Source organism: Aulonocara sp. 'chitande type north' Nkhata Bay, linkage group LG16 (assembly GCF_057382095.1).
Source record: "Aulonocara sp. 'chitande type north' Nkhata Bay isolate Kocher_YH1m ecotype deep benthic linkage group LG16, A_spYH_male_GT1.1, whole genome shotgun sequence".
NCBI lineage: Eukaryota > Metazoa > Chordata > Actinopteri > Cichliformes > Cichlidae > Aulonocara > Aulonocara sp. 'chitande type north' Nkhata Bay.
The window spans coordinates 40,284,109-40,302,622 of NC_141359.1; the positions used below are offsets into that span (position 1 = coordinate 40,284,109).

At 46.7% G+C, this 18,514-nt stretch overlaps 3 protein-coding genes across 6 annotated transcripts; 1 reads left to right on the plus strand and 2 right to left on the minus strand.

Moving 5' to 3' along the window:
- Positions 1 to 4,215: 4,215 nt before the first annotated feature.
- Positions 4,216 to 12,447, minus strand: gtf2e1 (general transcription factor IIE, polypeptide 1, alpha). Of its 3 annotated transcripts, none has more exons than XM_086266522.1 (6): positions 12,269 to 12,447; positions 11,451 to 11,762; positions 11,204 to 11,361; positions 7,914 to 8,109; positions 7,506 to 7,735; positions 4,216 to 5,307 (listed from the first exon to the last, which is right to left on the minus strand). In XM_086266522.1, the coding sequence occupies exons 2-6, from the start codon at positions 11,738 to 11,740 to the stop codon at positions 4,862 to 4,864; spliced, it is 1,320 nt and encodes a 439-aa protein (XP_086122648.1). In that variant the 5' UTR covers positions 11,741 to 11,762; positions 12,269 to 12,447; the 3' UTR covers positions 4,216 to 4,861. The 3 variants fall into 3 exon arrangements, with proteins under 3 accessions (XP_086122648.1, XP_086122649.1, XP_086122650.1); XM_086266523.1 differs by having other exon boundaries at positions 12,189 to 12,447; XM_086266524.1 differs by having other exon boundaries at positions 12,284 to 12,443.
- Positions 12,414 to 15,933, plus strand: rabl3 (RAB, member of RAS oncogene family-like 3). Of its 2 annotated transcripts, XM_086266525.1 has the most exons (9): positions 12,442 to 12,566; positions 12,919 to 13,045; positions 13,186 to 13,277; positions 13,696 to 13,825; positions 13,912 to 14,026; positions 14,121 to 14,271; positions 14,641 to 14,712; positions 15,302 to 15,340; positions 15,432 to 15,933. In XM_086266525.1, the coding sequence occupies exons 2-9, from the start codon at positions 12,991 to 12,993 to the stop codon at positions 15,486 to 15,488; spliced, it is 711 nt and encodes a 236-aa protein (XP_086122651.1). In that variant the 5' UTR covers positions 12,442 to 12,566; positions 12,919 to 12,990; the 3' UTR covers positions 15,489 to 15,933. The 2 variants fall into 2 exon arrangements, with proteins under 2 accessions (XP_086122652.1, XP_086122651.1); XM_086266526.1 differs by lacking the exon at positions 12,919 to 13,045 and having other exon boundaries at positions 12,414 to 12,566; positions 15,432 to 15,932.
- On the minus strand, positions 15,485 to 17,137 carry LOC147312119 (granzyme B-like). Its single transcript, XM_086266527.1, has 5 exons — positions 17,083 to 17,137; positions 16,803 to 16,947; positions 16,317 to 16,464; positions 15,960 to 16,220; positions 15,485 to 15,843 (listed from the first exon to the last, which is right to left on the minus strand). The coding sequence occupies exons 1-5, from the start codon at positions 17,126 to 17,128 to the stop codon at positions 15,685 to 15,687; spliced, it is 759 nt and encodes a 252-aa protein (XP_086122653.1). The 5' UTR covers positions 17,129 to 17,137; the 3' UTR covers positions 15,485 to 15,684.
- Between the last annotated feature and the right edge of the window lie 1,377 nt (positions 17,138 to 18,514).

Below are 18,514 nucleotides of genomic sequence, written 5' to 3' on the forward strand. Positions count from 1 at the left end.
CGTCAGCAAATAAGGGGAAAATGGTTCTTTGAGCCTGGACGTGAAATACTTGAGTAAAAGGTGAACCACCGCTGAGGAGGAGCACGAATTCTTTCTGTGACCAGAGCTCAGCTTGGCCAGCTGTGGTCAGCCACTCGGACCCTGGCACATACCTCCACACAGCTGCTGCTTCACCTGAGTGCAGCACTTCATCCTGATGTTGCCTCATTCGTCTGTATGAACACGCTGAGCTGCAAACGCTGGTCCTCAACGCTTCACTTGACCTCCTGCAGTGCATTTGGACATTAATTGGAGAAGTAATTTGGAAGCTTTATCTATTTAATCTCAGTAATCACAGCCAGGTGGTGCAGGCGTAGCACAGCATTTCCAGACTGTGCAAAGACCCTGTGTGGTGTTTTTTCCCTGCGGCCCTCCAAAAGACACGAAATCCTCCACAGCTCGTCCGTGGGTGTGACACGGCCATGAATCGGTTCTTGTCTTTGCTGCCCGGCCGTGCCCCACCTCCACCTCTTGCTCCACATTAGCTGGGATAGGCTCCAGCGCCCCTCGCGACCCTGAAAAGGATAAGCAGAAGCGAATGGCTGGATGGATGGATGGACTCCAGCTCTTTAGCTGCTATCACAGCTGCTGGTGGCATCCAGAGACTGATGGCATGGAGAAATTTGAGCTTGTAGAAACTCCTCATTCCAGCGATCATTAGATTTCTCTCCTGTAGATTAAATATTCTCAGCTTTTGAAAAGCTCAGATTGTGCGATCAAAGGAAACCGAAGACAGAACGAGGGTCGATCACTCGGTCGTTAATCCTCGGCTTTTATTGGATAAGAGTGATGAAGACACCTGCAATCAATCAATCCTTATGCAATCAAACCTCTGAAGCATCACTCATTATAAAGTGCCGTTGTACGTCTCCACTCACACCCACTCACAGACACCGTGGGGGTGGGGATGCATTGCTTTACACCACCCTCTCCCAAATCCTGTGAAACGCTGCTTTCTGTCAGGATGTCACACTTTTTTTTAAGCAGCCAAATGAGGTCAGATCCATGCATGAATATGAACATGTTTATTCTCCTGCAGGAAAATAGCACCAAGACGCCATCAGGGGAGAAATCTTCTTAAACCCTGTTAAATCCCATTAAAGCACAATAACCTCACAGCACCTCTCAGTACGCCATAGTCTACCTGATCTTCAGGGTCTCCTGATTTTTTGCAGCTCTGTGGATTCCCCACCGAGTTCTCTTCGCTCTCCCTGTAACCCACACTCAGACTTGCCTTGGCAGATCAATGGAGCAGCATGAGGTTAGGATTTTAATTGAGCTGTCCTGAAGGGTGGGGGTGGTTTTAATGAGGCCAGGGCCTGTTTTCATCCTGACCTTTGAGGCTGTGCTCTACAGGTGTCCATCCTCTAACTTAAAAGGAATGTATGGGCTTGTAGGGTTACCCCAGAGGTGTCAGCCCTCACAAGTGTGTCTGCAGCTTGACATTTTCACCTGAATGAAAGTCTCAGCCAGGTTTTTTAACCTGTTACACTGTATTCAGTGTTTCTGATACCTGTGTTATCATTTAGCAAGGAGGATGGTTTGCACTCACGCACCACCCAAACCAAAAATCCGATTGTGCACAATATTAATAAATGACACAAGAACACGGCTGCTTTGTTCACGTAATCATATTTTTGTCACCACCAGCTTAAAGAACAACACAAACAGTCAGTGAGCACCAGCTCCACAGAGACCAGCACAGGACACTGGCTGTGCAAAGGTGTGCTGGGGACTGTGCAGCATTCAGCAGCAGGATGAGACGGGGTGCACAGCTGGGACAGTGCACAGGAGCATCTGTGCCACATATGGACTAAAAGGCCCGACGGGAGTGAAAACGAGGCTCAGATGTTAGCAGGTCTAAAGTTTCTTTAATGTGAAATTAAAGCAGATTTAACCAAATAACTTGTCCACTGAACTCTTGAAATCCATCTGAGGCATCAGGTACAAGTGTCATTACAAACCACTGCTGCAAACGAGTGAAGTAAAAGTCACCATCATAAGAAAACTAAGTCAGCTCGTCCCACAAAAACCATGATGACATCGTCAGCCTGGTCATCAGCGCTAAGTGCAGCCAGGCAGTTTCAGCAGCCAGTCAGCCCACAGTCAGAGCCAGCACACTGAGCACACAGACGCATCAGACCAGAGGGAAATAAACAAGCCATATACAGTATCAAAGTAATCTATTACTTGTGTTTGTGCTTCCTGAGATTGTAAAAAGTACTCGAGAGCAGTGACACCGTCATCATTTTCACACAAAGACATCTCTGCACATGCTCCACAGGCCCATCAGGCCAGCATCAGTGTCAGAGTTCACGGTGAGGGGATTCTGCAGGTGATCCTTAGCGGGGGGTGGAGCCTATCCCTATTAAGCACACGTGTTTGAACCTGCGCAAACATGCAAACGGTGGAGGTGAACGCAGGCAACAGTGCTAACCACAATGCTGCCTTTATTCAGGATGCAGCCTACACCCTGCTGTACTCGCTGTGTTCATTCGGCAGGCATCAATAAATAACGTGACCTGGATATGAGCCGACAGCAGGAACGATTTGACCACAGTGGCGTCTCCTGAAGCTTTTATTTACTTGCTCGACTCGATTGCTGTGCCTCAGTAAACAGGCAGATTTGTCAAACAGCCGTGCTTTGTTTGTAAAATATCAAAGTCATTACGTAAGAAATTATATCAGAAAGAAAGGGTGTGGGCATGCACTTTGTTCCCATATATCAGGGGTGTCCAACTCCAGGCCTCGAGGGCCGGTGTCCTGCAGGTTTTAGGTCTCACCCTGGATATCACACCTGAACCACATGATTAGCTATTCCCAGGCCTCTGGAGAACTTCAGGACATGTTGAGGTCATTCAGCCATTTAAATCAGCTGTGCTGGATCAAGGACACATCTAAACCTGCAGGACACCGGCCCTCGAGGCCTGGAGTTGGACACCCCTGCCATATATACACATGTGATCTCTGTGATGAAGACAAAGGGGTTTATTTTCTGAACAGCTCGTTGTTGAAACGTTTGCACAGAAATCTGGACTAAAATGTAAAACCTACAAACTCTTGTGTGAAATCAATGGTGCTACGTTTGCGTTGATGAAGGATTATGGGTACGCGACATCTTTTTAAACACTCACTTCACTGTTTTTGTCCATGATGACTTCTGTCCTCTGAAGTTCAGCACAGGTAGGCTTTCTTTGCATTAGCTGGTTTAACAAAACGGGCTTCTCAGTGCACTTAAAAAGTATTTTATGCGTCATTCGAGTCTTCTTCCCCACAAAATGGATCAAGTGAGCACCGCCTGCTCCAATCAGACAGAGACGGGTGACAGAGAGCTGCACAGGTTACACGTGCACAACACTCAGGACCCTGTACGTACAGGAATCTGTGCGAACGCTTCACTTCCACATTATGTTTTCAACATGTTACCATGGCGATCAAAACCCACCACCACCGCAATGAAAACTCTGATTTTAGGCTAAATTTAAATTTCTAACCTGGTACAGAGGACGAGTGCACAATTCCCATGAAAGCAGCTGTCACCGTGGTAACTGATGCTGAACGCAGCCCGAACAGGAGCGGCTTATCAGAGTGTTGGTTTAAAATCAGCAGGAAGTGCCGCGTTCTTCTAATTCACATTAAGTTTTAGATGAAACCAGATCACATGACGCAGGGTTTTACGTGGGTAAACTGACAAAGTCAAACGTTATTAAAACCACTGAAGCCCAGGTAGAGTGACAGGTGTGCAAAGTGCACATTTCCACTTGGTGATGAAGAAGCTTTATTCTTACCTGCTGCTGAGCCTCTGCTGAAACTGCAGCTACGGCAACACAGAATAAATCAAACAAAACGTTTCCTCTGTTGACAAAGCAACTCCCACTTCTCGTTTTTAGCCTCTGCAACAGTAACAAGCTGGAACATGTAAAACCCAAGATTAACACTGCAGAAGATTGTTAGTCGCTTTTCTTTGTGGCATTTGTGCAGTTTGCCGTTCAAGTTTTATGACCTTTACAGAAGTTTTGTCATCTGATACGGTCACTGGCTGCAGTAGGTGACACTCACAGGGATCATTCTGAGTATGACATGTGAAACGCTCAGAGCTGGAAGCACTGAGCCTAAAGACGTTGAGAAACACCACAGTGATGACACCGCCCCTGGTGACAGTAGACAGGAACAACATGATGGTCAAAAAGTATGTTTAAGGTATAAAGACTCTCCTCCTTCACCACAGTATCTTTTTATTACAGACTGCTCCAAAGAAGCAATGTTTCACTGTTAGCCACATGCTCCGTCTGCCTGAGACCAGTTTTTAAACGTCCCGTCTGTTAACTTGTTTCAGACAAAAAGAAGAAGTAAATCACAGAACGTAAAGCCAGCTGCTTCGTCCTCGCAGGTTCTTCAGTTCTCCATCAGTGTGCAGCTCCAGCACTCACACCTCCACCAGTTCTCCAAGCTCACTGCTGCATGTGCTTGTTTGCAGAAATCTATTTTACTCGTCCACGAAACTGAGCGCTGAAATTTACTGAGTAAAACACCTGATACATTTAAACGGGACATAAAAGAAACAGGCAACAAGATTCAAACTAAAGACAAAACAGTTGGCACTGTGCAGCTAGGCAGCTCCTTCTGGGGTTGTAGGGCGGAGATTTAAAAATACTTGGGTCAGAATACTACACGGGGGGGCAACACTGTCGGAGTACGTCCTCATTAATGGAACGAAGAACGCTGAAGCAGGCTGAATACTTGAGCAGCATGATTAAACGAGCTGTGTGCACAGACATGCCCACTGACACAGCGGAGTGAACCCACGCTGTGACCGACTGGCTCAGAAGAACATGTCCTGGTACAGGTTCTGGCCCATCTCGATGTAGGCCTCCTTCTCCTGTGCAGACATCTGCTCCACCAGCTCTGGCCTCTGGCTCACCTCTCTGTACGAGAAGGGCCGGCCTCCCACCATCACTGTGGGCTCATCGCCTACTTCCTCAAATTCATCGTCGTCCTCATCATCCTCCTCTTGGCCCCGATGCTGCGCGGCCGCGGCAGGAGGAGGACCCGGGGGCGAGTCGTCGTCCGACTCGCTGGTGTCGCTGTCTGAGTCACTGGCGTTGGCAGAGGTGAGAGCCCTCGCAGCGGCGCTGGCTCCGCCTGCACCGGCGCCTGCAACGCTCCTCTTCTCGTGGATTAGCAGCGCGCGCATCACTTCCTCGTTTTCATCTACCTGACTGGTGCCAGGACCAGGCGCTCCATCCTGGGCTCCAGGTACGCCACCACCTGTGAAAACCACATTAAGATTAGATCACATTCTCATTTTTAGCTTAACTCACAACTTCAACACAGCTCTGCTCTTCAACCCTGTTATTCTGCATCCGTGTCATGTGGTAAGGTAACCATGGGGTCGAGATTTATCATCACATGATGCAACTTCTAACCAATCCAGGACATCTCACTGGAGCGTAGGCTGGATGACACAGCACCTGCACGGTTTCTTGGCAGACATTCAGTGCTGCCATGTTTCATCACAGCAACACAAAAAGAAGGCGTGGCCTGGGACAAACAGCTGCAACACATAAACGTGAGATCGCCAAGAACGACCGATAACGACATTAATCCGTTTTAAAAGAAATGTGCTGGCTTCAGAGTGAGTGAGTAAGTTCTTAGAAACAGGTTTCTTTATCGATACCTGTTCCAGGGTAGGTACGTGCTCTGTGATTGGTCTACACAGATGGGAAACTAGATGAACAGAAACATTGGCTGAGGATCAGCGGAGCCCATCAGAGAGGCGGGAAACCACGAGTGGTAATTTCTTCTCCTACTTCCTCCCAACTTGCTGAAATCAGCTCAGACGAGCTAAACTGCAGTTGCTATGCCAACCACTACCTGGCTTAACGTCATCTTGGCGTTTCAACCGGCACAATGCTAAAAGCCTGGCAGTTCCACGGTGGGCAGTTGCCCCCAGGGAAGCCCTCGGAGCTCTCTAACGAATGGTAGCGCACCGTTTCAGTTTCGGCGTGCGAGCTCGAGCCCAGCCTGACTTTATGTAGATGTAGCAGGTGCCACATCCCCGCTGATGTCAAAGCAGGCAGAGCGGGTGACGTCAGCCAGTGAGTGTGGGCTGAAAGAGCTGCTCCATCTTTAGAGCCTGCACCCACAGGTGCACAGCCTCCGACACCAGTGTTCAGTTTTCACCAGCTGAAGCTCCGCACGCTTGACTGAAATCATCAGAACAGCCAAGGTGCACATCCCCACCAGCAAGCACAGAAGACGCGCTCGTTCCCTCTCAGCAGCTGAGGACAAAGAAGCTCCACATCTTCTGTTTTTTGATGCATCGTATCAGAATTTGGGTTTTTCTTTACACGTTCAAATGAATAAGTTGTATTTAGGAGCTGGAGTCAGACCCTTTCTTCTTTCAGTAAACCAGATCATGAAACACACGTTTACAGCTCGATGCACGCTCAGGATTTAAGCACAGGGTAAAACCCGCAGGCAGATGAACGGAGACACACCTGTGACAAAAACACAACCCACATGTCTAATTTGTAATTTCCATAAGAATGGATTCTATTATGAGTGATCCTGCCTCAGCCACTCACTAACCAAGCCCTGATTATTCCAATTAGGCAATTATGGCTCAGCGGTACTCTGGCCAGGTCTGATTGCTGCATGCCCTTGGGTAAGGATCCAATGTCATTAGAAGAAAACTTGTTGAAGGGCTGCTCTGACAGATGGAGGTAACCTGGCTGACCTGTAATAACCTGTTCCAGCTACAGACTGAGCACCGACTGAGATGAAAAGCACAAAAACGGCGCTCTCTGCAGTCCATGCAGCATCCAAGCTACCCGCTCCTGAAACACCAAACCCTCTGAGGACGAGAAACATCATTCATGATTAACGATCACATAAACAGCCGCCGAGTCTGGGAGGAAATTCACGCTGAATTAAACTTAAACTAATTCACGGAGTCGGAGATTGCAGTGCTTTAGAGTACGATTACATTCATTCATCTTCAATAACGAGCTGCACATTCTGGAGACGTTTTTCATCCCACTCTGTGAGTCCATTTTCAAATGTTATTGTATTTAGTGAAGACGTTTAAATTGGATCTTTTTAACAAACTCTACACGAGAGACAAAGATGAGAACGGTGTGCTGCAGCTTTTAGATCTCACTCTGGGTCAACACACCTGAATCACACGATTAGTTCATTACCAGGCCTCTGGAGAACTTCACGACATGTTGAGGAGGTCACTCAGCCATTTAAATCAGCTGTGATGGATCTAGGACACATCTAAACCTGCAGGACACCGGCCCTCCAGGCCTGGAACTGGACACCCGCTCTAAACAGTATCTGTTTATGTTTAGTGTGTCTGAATATAATGACTGAGCTACAAATGAAACAACCATCACAGAGATGTCACAGACTCGTTGATCCGCCTCAGCTGAGAGCGGCTGCAGTGACAGCGCTGTACTTACGGTTCTTGAGGACGTCCGGCTCGTTGTAAGCGCCCTGTACGGTGCTCTGAGTCAGCCACACCGGCCTCTCCTTTGGTGCCTTGCTGTCGCCAGCCTGTTTCTGCTGCTCCTCCTGGTCCATGTTGATGACCACGTTCTGGGTGTACAGATCAGCGTACGTCGATCCTTTGTTCGACCAGGCTTCGCGGTGCGGGCCGCTCGCTGCTCCTGATGCTGCAGCACGTTCTCGGCTGCAGGAAAGAGTCAGCGAATAATATTTACAGCTAAGTTAACACGATTAAGTCTGAAAAATGTGCCCAGTTCACTCGTTTCGGTTCCTCCTGTGGCTACAGACAACAGCTCACCACAGCGTAACCGCTAACTGCGGTGAGCTGTTCGGACGAGTGCGATGCTGCGAGGCAGACTGACCTCTGTTTGAGAGCAGGAATCTCAGCAGGCTCAGGCTCCAGCAGCTCATGGGACAAGTTCACGTCCTCGGTTTCACGGAGCAGCACGTAGATGGGCTCGATCTGCTCGTTGAAGCGCGCCACAAGCGTCCTGGCGTCAGGACAGACCGACTCATCCTCTTCTACCTCCGTCTGGCAGAAGGTACAGCGAAATGTACCTGCAGGTGAAAAACAATCATTACAGACCTGCCTACAGGGCGCTGCATGGACCGAACCAGCAGAGAAGTTTAGGCCCCAACTACTTTACATACCAGCTGATATATCACAGGAAGTGAACCTGCTGGTTGCCATTGGTGCCATTTGTGCTCTGATTTTGGTGATTTATAACCAATCGGGGTCAGGCTTGGTCTTCATGGAGGCTGGGCGTGGTTGTGTCGACACAACAGGAATAAGAGCGCTGACAGAGACTCTTGCATTAAACAGGAAACGTCTGCGAGGGAAACTGTATGCTGTGCGCACCACACTTGCTTCCTACCATTAAGAGAAGGGCACGCTTCGACCATCTGCTTCTCTGGCCGATTTCAGCTTCAGTAACGGGAGCCGTGCCAGCAGCAGCGCAGAGCTCACGCCTGCTTTATGTGTATGAGAGACCCCGAAAACTACTATTACAACTAAAGCACCTCCAGATTAATGCAAATGAAGTGAACAGTTACAGCTGAGGCTGCTCAACAACTGAAAGGCAACAGCGTCTCATTAATGTACAAACTGTTGTTTGTGCATTTAAGATTAAAGTGGTAAATACCTCATTAAGATCTTATTTATCCTCGATGTGTGCCAAGCGGCACCAAGCTGAGATTACTGGAAAAAATCATTACAAAGTAAATCACGTAAATATGATTAATACGTTCATAATGGTCTGGCACTGGTCTCTGGCTCAGCACTGAAACATTCTGCTTTTCCTGTACAAAGGTGGAGAACATGTTGGCCGAAGGTGAGGAATGAGCACGTCAGGTGGAGTGAGTGGAAAAAAGATCACGTGTTACAACATTCACGGCGCGCTGTGAAAACAGAGCTGCAGGGCTTCGGCTCTCCTTTGTGGGTCAGAACGAGCTGGAAGACCAGCAGTGTCGTGTCCGATCCTCGTGAGGTTACGCTGAGTGTTGCTGGCCCGACAAAAACAGCCCATCAAACTACCAGCAGAGCTGCAGGTACCCGAAGGCTGAACCCTGACCGAGGCAAAGCAGCAGAGACAGGAAGCGGTGCAGAGGAACCGTGAGGCGTGTCATCACAAACACACTGATGGCTCATTTATCCAGAGTGACGAGACTGCACATCTATTCTGTCCCATTTGTGTCTTTTCTTAGAGCTCGATCATTTAAACACACCCACATTTTAACATAGTGATTCTACAGTGAATCAACCTGACAGCCAACAACATCAACTATTTACAACATTTATCCCAGTAAACCACAAGTACTGGACAGAATTATTCACTGAAAATGAGAAACCATCTTTAATGATTTGTTGACCACTCCTGTGTGAGTCCTAGAAGCCGAGCCGGATGGTTGGCAGTCAGCCCCGACCCTGGCAGGCAGTCAGCGTGGTGTCACAGCTTAAAGCTGCCGCAGTTTATGAATGAAAACAGCTCACAAACAAATACAAACCTTTGCAGAGAGAGCGCAACGTGGACAACGTTTCTAATGCAAATCAGGATTTTTAATGCACATGTTGGCCCTGCGACAGACTGCCGACCTGTCCGGGGTGTACCCCGCCTCTCGCCCTATGACAGCTGGGATAGGCTCCACCCCCCGTGACCCTGACAAGGATAAGCGAACGAGAATGGATGGATTTTAGCAAACACACATACAACCCAGTTCATCAGTTCTGGGGATGTTGCTTCAATTTCTCTAAAACCAAATTCAAAGAGAGGCCATTTTCCCAAAATGCATTGCATCCTGCGTAATACAGTAATGTGCACTGCTCGGAAAGGAAGCACTTTAAAACATCAGATCAGAAATAAAATCCTGCTGGATATCTGCACCGAGCTCCAACAGCAAAGTGAGAGTGGCTCCAGTGTGACTGCAGGGAGACAGCAAATGTTCAGGTAAGGGCGCGTACTGACATCATCATGGCCGCTGTAAGTCATTGATTACCAACTATTTAAATCTGACGTAAAAGTGAAGATTCTGGTTTTTAAAGTGCACAAACTGTTTCATGGTCACCTACGTTTGGTCTGTGTCATTCAGAGCTCATCATTATGCAGCATATGCAAGTATGTGTGAGGCTTATGACTCATCCTTATTCAAATAACAGACATTTAAAGTGAACTTTAACATGGCAGAATGTTAGCGTACGACTTGGAGCTTATACAAAGCCACGTACACGTCATTAGCTTCAATGGCAGTCTTTTCATGTCCACGTAGCGCTGCTAACAAAGTGCACTCACACACAGCTTTAGAAGTAACTCTGCATTAAATGGACAATGAACAAAAATTCATGCTTCTATCTCTATAACGTACACGATCCTCTGTTCACACTATAGTTTCATTAGGAGGAATTGTCATTAAATGTATCCTGCTATGTGCTGTTACTGCCATCTAGAGGTGAACTGAGGAGCACACAACATAATGGAAGTGCAAACAAAAAACAACACATCAGATCACAAAGTGATCCTTGTATCAATGAAATACCGAAGTCTTCATTTAACTTTGACAAACTCATTTCTGTACATCCACTGTGAATCACTGCCAGTCGTGAGCGCCTGCCTCGCTTTCCCCACATATTATATCTCCAAACATTTTCCAGATAAACTGAGAGCCAGATTTACCAGGTTAGGATAATCACAGAGGGGCAAACACGTCCACAGAGGGAGAAAGTTCTGCATCTATTGATTTTTTAAAAAAAGATGAAGAGTGTCGTCCTCCCTCCTGCTGACACTGCACGTCGAGTTCAGTTACTTTATGCTTGGTTTTAAAAACAAACTACTGAGGAGCAGAAATATGTGGGGCCTTGCTCCAAACCAAAGGGTTTAAACTCAGTGAAGATCTACAGGAAAGAGCCAAAGCTGAGGCACCACGCTCACCGTTTTGAGCCGTCCACCTGCACCAAATACTCAGAAAACGACAAGTTTCTCTGTGCACGCAGCATGCTATTTAAATATATATGAACTCTCCCCACCCGCGGTAAAGAAGCTTCTAATTAATTATTCATCCCATAAAAGCTGGACTAAAGTCCCGTCAAACTGCCAGAATGCTTTCAAAAATCCAAGCGTGTTGAATATTACAGTATAGCAGCACTGGTCTGCACCTTTACCTGTCATAGGGTCGAAGAGTTGGTTGGCCTCGAGGTCGGTGAAGGTGGAGAAGCAGCAGGGACACCGGAAGGAAGCGCGGTTGGTGGAGTCTCGCTCATCTGTCTCAATGCGTCGTCGCATGTGATCCAGTTTATACTTGACCACATTGACCAGTACCCTAAAAAGATGTAAGACAGAAATAAGACTACTGAGTCTAAAGTGTCCAACACACACACACACACACACACACACAGCAGAGATTTAAACCTGTAATTAATGAAGTAGTAGTTGTGTCTCGTTGTCTTGCCATCGGGCGCCGTCTCCACCCTCATGCGGCACTTCACAAACTTGTCTGCTTTTAGGGTATTGAGTACTGAGCGCAGCTGCTTGCGGTCATACTTGAGCAGCTCCAGCATGTCCTCCTCACGCACACATGGGTTACGGATCAGCACATCCAGCGCCAAAGCATGCTCCAGGCCATAAAAACCCCTCACGACCTGCTTGGCCAGCCGCTTCAGAGCTGCGGGGACCTCGGTCAGTACCGCTGGTTCAATCATCTTTGGGTCTGGAGAGAAAGAGCTGCAGGGCAGAGTGCGACAGCGGGGAGAACATCAGGAAGGCAGGGATGAGGAGCAGGGCCAGAAGAGTTATCCAAGTATAAAACTTTAAATTTAAGAGGGAAGTGTAAGGTATACTAGAGCACATTAACCCAGTAGGAGAAAAATCCCGGCCGCGTTATCGATGTCAAATCATCAATCACAGCTAGCGTAGCTTAGCTTAGATCCAAACAAAGACTAAAACATAATGCATCCGGTTTGCCGGTGTTATTGTACATTTTAATGTAATACACCACAATAGAAAGACGGCGTGTTAATAGTTTACCGGTCATCTTATTATTTCACACTTTATCTTTAATAAAAGCTCGATAAAGTTACTTTTATTTAAATTAAGCGCTAACACTGAGTTGGCCTGCAGAAACCCGGCAGGCGTTAACGCGACCCTTACCGGTTATTGTTTATGTGCCAACAGTCATCTCAGAGTCACACACACTGACGTTAACTCACAAAAACACCGCTAAAACTCACTGAACACAAACGCACGTCACGGTCCTTTAGCTGCTGGGTTAGCCAACATGCTTCACTTCTTATTTTGAGACGACGACCCCGGAAATGAAAAATAAACCCGGGCCAACTGAAATGTTGGCCCGGCTGCACTAAACTGCACCCATAGAAGCGAAGAAGCTTGAGTGACGGGCATGTTGGCGAATAGCATGGCTTTGTTTTCATGGGGCGTGGTTTTAAGAACACTGTTTACTTCCTGATCGCGTCTATCAAAAAATGGCCTCTCTTGACAGGGTAAAAGTGTTGGTTTTGGGAGATTCCGGTGAGTTATGAACTATTTTCACAAGCAAAACCTTTACTACTGTCTGCTGTTATTTATAAGGACACTTGCTTATTCTGAACGGAACTCGCTCACTTATAAAACTCTTAATCTTTAAGTAGGAGACCGACGCTGTGGTCAGTTTGCTGCTGTGGCAGTTAAAGCTACGGATAAACATCACGTAACACACCTGTCATGTCTAAGCTCACGGGTAATTTTCACAATAAAGGTACATCGGCGAGCGACGCTGAATTTTAATACCCGTCATTTTTACATCGGTCACTTTGCGGCAGGTGGATGTAAGTAGAGTGTTTGGGTGTGAAACGATTCCACATCAAGAGTTTAAATTCCACAGAAACACGTTTTGCCGAATCAGAGAGCCACACCCTACAGATGATTACGGATACTCACTGATGTTGTTCCGGAGATGTGCTCTGCTGGAAGCCGAGTCTGTCGTAAACTGACTCGATGTTTCGGTGGAGGTCAGTCTTCCAGTCAGCAGCAGCTGTAGAGTCTATTCATAATTTAAATCCATTAATATCGATCAGCTACACAAAAATGTTTAACCTGCTGTGCTTTGCATCAGCTCCTTTTATCCAGTATCATTTTGTGCTCTTTGCAGGGGTTGGCAAGTCTTCCTTGGTCCATCTGCTATGTCAGAATCAAGTTTTGGGAAATCCATCGTGGACTGTTGGCTGCTCTGTAGATGTGCGGGTAAGCAGGTCCAGCATCTTCTACTTTACAAAGCCCTGCTGGCCTTTTATTTTAAACTCGTATAAAACACGACAGAACACACTAACGAGAGGGAGACAGGTGTAACGGTGAACCTGAAAGGAACAGGTGCACAGGTTTAAATACCAGGGTGTCAGGGGTGATCTGTGACAGAAGGATAGCAGCAAGAGTGAGAGGGCAGGTAATGAGGCCTGCTATGATGTATAGTTTGGTGACTGACAAAAAGATAGGAGGTAGAGCTGAAGGTGTTCAGGTGTTCGGTGGGAGTGACCGGGATGGACAGGTTTAGAAATGAGTCCATCAGAGGGACGAGGCTGGGATGGTTTAGGCATGTGCAGAGAGGTAAGAGTGAGATGGCGCCCGATGAGCTATTGATGTCGAAATAATTATTCTACTCCAGGTTCAAGACTATAAGGAGGGAACCCCAGAGGAGAAAACCTTCTACATTGAACTCTGGGATGTTGGAGGATCCGTTGGCAACGCCAGCAGCGTCAAAAGTACGAGAGCAGTCTTCTACAACTCGGTTAACGGTAAACACTTACAGACAGATCTGAAAGCATTGATTTCATCAGTGACATGTTATTGAGACATGCTCTTCATGTTTGGGTTCTTTTAGGAATTATATTGGTCCACGATCTGACCAATAAGAAGTCCTCTCAGAATCTGTACCGTTGGTCACTGGAAGCTTTGAATAAGGATTCCTCTCCAACTGGAGTCATCATTTCAAACGGGTGAGCAGATCTGTGTGTTCGACATCGCCCGTCTTCATTCAGAATAATAAACAGAAAACATGGCTAATGTGGAAGCTTCGATATTTGACTGCAGCGACTATGACAGAGAGCAGTTTGCAGAGAATCCGGTGCCTTTGCTGTTGATCGGGACCAAGTTTGACCAAATTCCAGAAAACAAGCGCAGTGAAGTCCTCACTCGGACGGCTTTCTTGTCCGAAGACTTCAATGCAGAAGAAATCAATCTTGTAAGTCGCCTCACTCTGCTCTACGAGCTCTCAGCTTCAGCTCCTTTAAACCAATGAATCCGTTTCATTCATTGTTTATCTCTCACATAAAGCACAACTCATGTTTAGCACTCATAAAAAAGGAAACTAGACTAATGATGAAAATAAAGCGGCGATTCACACACTCACACACCACCTACGTTTTTCAGTCAAAAACAAATCCTAGTTCGCAACAATAAAAACAACACATGTATCATAAACATCACAGCATCAGTAAGCTCCTCTCTGTCCTGTGTCTGGTCCTCCAGCCTAAAATAAAACATGTGGAAGCTGCTGTGGTCAGTTTCACTGCGGGAGCTGAACGCTTTTGGTGTTGTGTTGTTTTCCCAGGACTGCACCAACCCCAGATACCTGGCTGCAGGCACCTCAAACGCTGTGAAACTCAGCAGGTTCTTTGACAAGGTGAGAGCTGTGAGCTGCGTCACTGCGGTCTGTCAGGCAGGCCGTGACTCAGGCTGCGTCCACACTAGCCCAGATTGATTAGGGTTAGGGGGGAATGTTTTCAGATGAAAACGCCGTTCCGGCTCTTCGAAACGTCGCGGCAAAATGTGGAGGAAAAGCAGCGAGTGTTTTAAATGGACTCACAATGAGGTGGAGTTGTTGCTGCGAGTAACACAAAAGTACAAAGTGGCAACAGTGAGTGAGAATTAAAGAATTCTTTGTTGCTATCTTTGTTTAATTAGTCACATGACTGCATCACATGACTAACATGCGTCATCATTTTAGAAAGTCTCTGTTTTCAAATGTGTGCGTCTCAGTGTGGACGGGAGGCCAAAACGGAGAGACGAGGTTGCGTTTTCAAACAAAAATGCATTAGTGTGGACGCAGCATCACACGCGTGTGTGCACCTCCGTCTTTGTGCTGCGGTATTTTCAATCATAGACCTGGAGGATAACCCTAACCCTAACCCTAACCCCTAACCCTCACATTAATGGGAGTCCTTTCTCTTGACGTGTACGTGTGTTCTGACTCGTATTAAACCTTTCAACAGGTAATAGAGAAAAGATATTTCACCAGAGATCCCAGTCAGGTCAGTTTGTTTTCTCTTTTTTCTGTCCAGTCAGAGTCGTAGCAGTTTTGGTAAAAGGTTGAAGGTGACCTGTTTCCCACTTTCTCTGCAGATGACTGGCTTCACAGACAGAAAACGGTTCAACTTCAAAAGTTTGCACTATGACTGAGACCTGTGATCAGACCCCGCCCACTCAGACACGCGCTGGAAGTGAATCTAGAAAAGTTTATAAAAGCTGGAAATGACATGTGAAGAAGGTGCTGAGGACAGAATGAAGAGGCACGCTTTGAGCTTTTTATTACACCATCATGAATGAGACCACACGTTTTTAGAACATATGCTTTACTGCTCCTCTGACTCGTGCATCATTCCTGCTCCTCCATTGTTTGCTTGATCCACGGGATGAAGGAGCTGACTTTAGTATAGACATGCGGGTACTGTGGATTATTGCAGTCCTCTGCCAAGGTGAAGGCTGTTATACCCTGAGGCTTTGTGTTGCAGATAAGTGGCCCACCGGAGTCTCCCTACAAAGAAAGACTTGATTGAGCGATCTGTGTAAAGGTTGCACATTTTACATGAATAAAAGACTAAACCTGTATTTGAGTTATTAGCTGCTGGGCTGCTTTTGTTATTTCGTTACCTGGCAAACACCTCCGTCCCGTCTGGTAAACTTGGTGCATATCATGTGACCAGAGTTAAAGTGTTTTTGCCAAATGTGTTTGCACTCAGTGCTGAACTGCATCTTCTCTGTGGCTTCTTTTAGGACATTTGAACGAGATCCATTAGCTCTGGTTAGTCCCCAGCCGGCCACAGCACATTTAATGTTGGCGGGTGTTTCCCCGTTCTTCTTAGGCAGTCCTATGGTCCTCACGTACTTATTCAGCGTGGCGTTCTTCTTCAACTGTCAAAGAGAATCAGTGAAAGTTGCTCCTGCATCAGTTCAACACATGAACCCAGTGCACAGGGAATCAGGTCACTTTAAACTTTTTCACTTTACCTTCAGTAACATGATGTCATTGTTTAAGTTCCCAGTGAACCCTGGATGAGCGAAATACTCGTCCACTTCGATGCGTTGCTGAGTTCTCTCTTTCTTGGTGATGTCGTGTGCTCCGAGCACCACGGTGCAAGAACCCCAGGTCTCATTTCTGAACAAGAAACACAAAGTTCAAAGAAGCGTCTGCAGTCGCACTGATACTACGGATGGTGTGAATCATAATATCGACACAAATGAAGGTCCATGCAGTCTTCTCAGTGTGTTGCAGCGCTCCACCGTTAGAAAAATGACTCCCAGGAAAACTGTGGTGACCCATCACTCCACACAAACACCTTCCACTCATTTATATGTAACTTGATGGTGTGTCCTCAGTATCACAGTTCAGCTGTGATACAGTTTTATCACAGTGACTGCTGATAGAACAGCAGCAGCTAAAATAACATCCTTTTTTAAAAACAGTTATATATATACACCATATAAAAAGCGTACTTGCAGTGAGCTGCAGTCAGAACAAAGTCCCTCTGAATAAGGATCCCTCCACATGAATGTACTCCCCGATACTGGACTGACACCATGTACGGTCTGGAGTGGGGCTTTGCCTCCCTGCCACCGACTATGCCGCTCTCAGCAGCCCCTTACAGGAGAGCAAAGGTCAAATCAAAACAGCGACCACAGAAAATTCTTCATTTTGGCCTTTAAAGAAGTGGGAAACTGTATTTCAGCGCAGGTCTAAAATATCCTGTCATTGAAACTCTGCCAGTCTTCTTACCTGTGAGGGAGATTTGCAGAAAGACGTAAAGGATGCAGCAGATCATGGTGGGACAGACGCTGCAGGCTTGCAGTGACCCCCCCACTCCACACGTCTCTTTTTATAACACGCCTCCCACAACAGAAACTTTGTGGTCAGAAGTTTCTGCACGGATATCACACCTTTGTCTGCACCGCTGCATGTAACAGGTGGTGGTGCATCACACACCTCCAATCATTTACCAGCAGAACATTATTTCTGTTTTCAGGATGAATTAGAGTCTGGATCATTCATTTATTATTATTATTAATTCATATTTTCAATTATGTATATAAATATATCTAAACACGATTCAATAAAAGGACGAAATGTTACGATGCAGTGCTTCATATACAGAAGGTCTTGAGGGATTGCTGCTATGAGGAAACTTTACCAGCGGGACATCGTTGTGTGCCTCAACTTCACAGGCTGTTTCGGTCTTTTATCACAAGCTGTTCTGCCATTTTTTAGTTTCTCTTTACCTTCCTTGGTTGGGTTTAGAGATTAGGAATCTAGTCTGGATTGTCATATTAAAATTTTAGGACACATCGTCAGTAGTGGACGTTGGATTCCTCGGGTGTTTTGGCCATTATCACTAGACATTCACCCAAGGAGGCCCTGTCACTGGTTTATGTTATAATGTTATTTCTCTTCTTCTTTCTGCTGTTTAGTTTTCCACAGTTTATTTTATCAATTCACCACAAAAGTTCTACTTATCTCTTTCATATTTAAAGAGCCTCACTTCTTCAAAGGGATAGAAAAGGTGATAGCAAGAAGTAAGACAAAAGAGACAAGATAGGAGCGAGGAGAGCCGGAAGGGGGGCGCCTGATCTGGCATCCCACACCTCCCGCCGGATCCTGCTGTACGCTCTGCCTCCCCTCTGCCTCCCAGAAAAAGGGAGGAGCAGAGGGGAGAAGAGTGAAAATTCTAGTGTTGGGCTTTCTATGATTCTGAAGCCCCCTGTTGAGGCAGGCCCACCACGGGTTGATCAATCCTGGGCGTGTCTCGCGGTTAGCTGACTGCCTTAGCTGCACGAGTGATGTCAGCCCTTTTTAACAAAAGACAAATGCTGATGGATACTGACGCTCCTCTTGGTTGGTGAAAGGTTGAGCAATGATGGATTTTCTTTTGCTCTCAACTTTCTCGGCTACACACCTGAGGACCTGGTTGTGTCTCCATGTGGATCTGCCCTGAGTACGGCTGGTCCTACAACCATCCAACATGTGCTTGAGTGGCTGGTGTCCCGATTCTTTCTTGATGTGCTGAGAAAGAACAACCAAAACTCAGAGCAGGTCCAGTCAACAACAATGATTTATTAAGCACATGCATGGGGGGATGTACACAAGACCACCTTCTGTGTCGATCTCCATAGAGGAAGCACACAGGCTCCACTATTTTAAGGGCTGAAGGGCT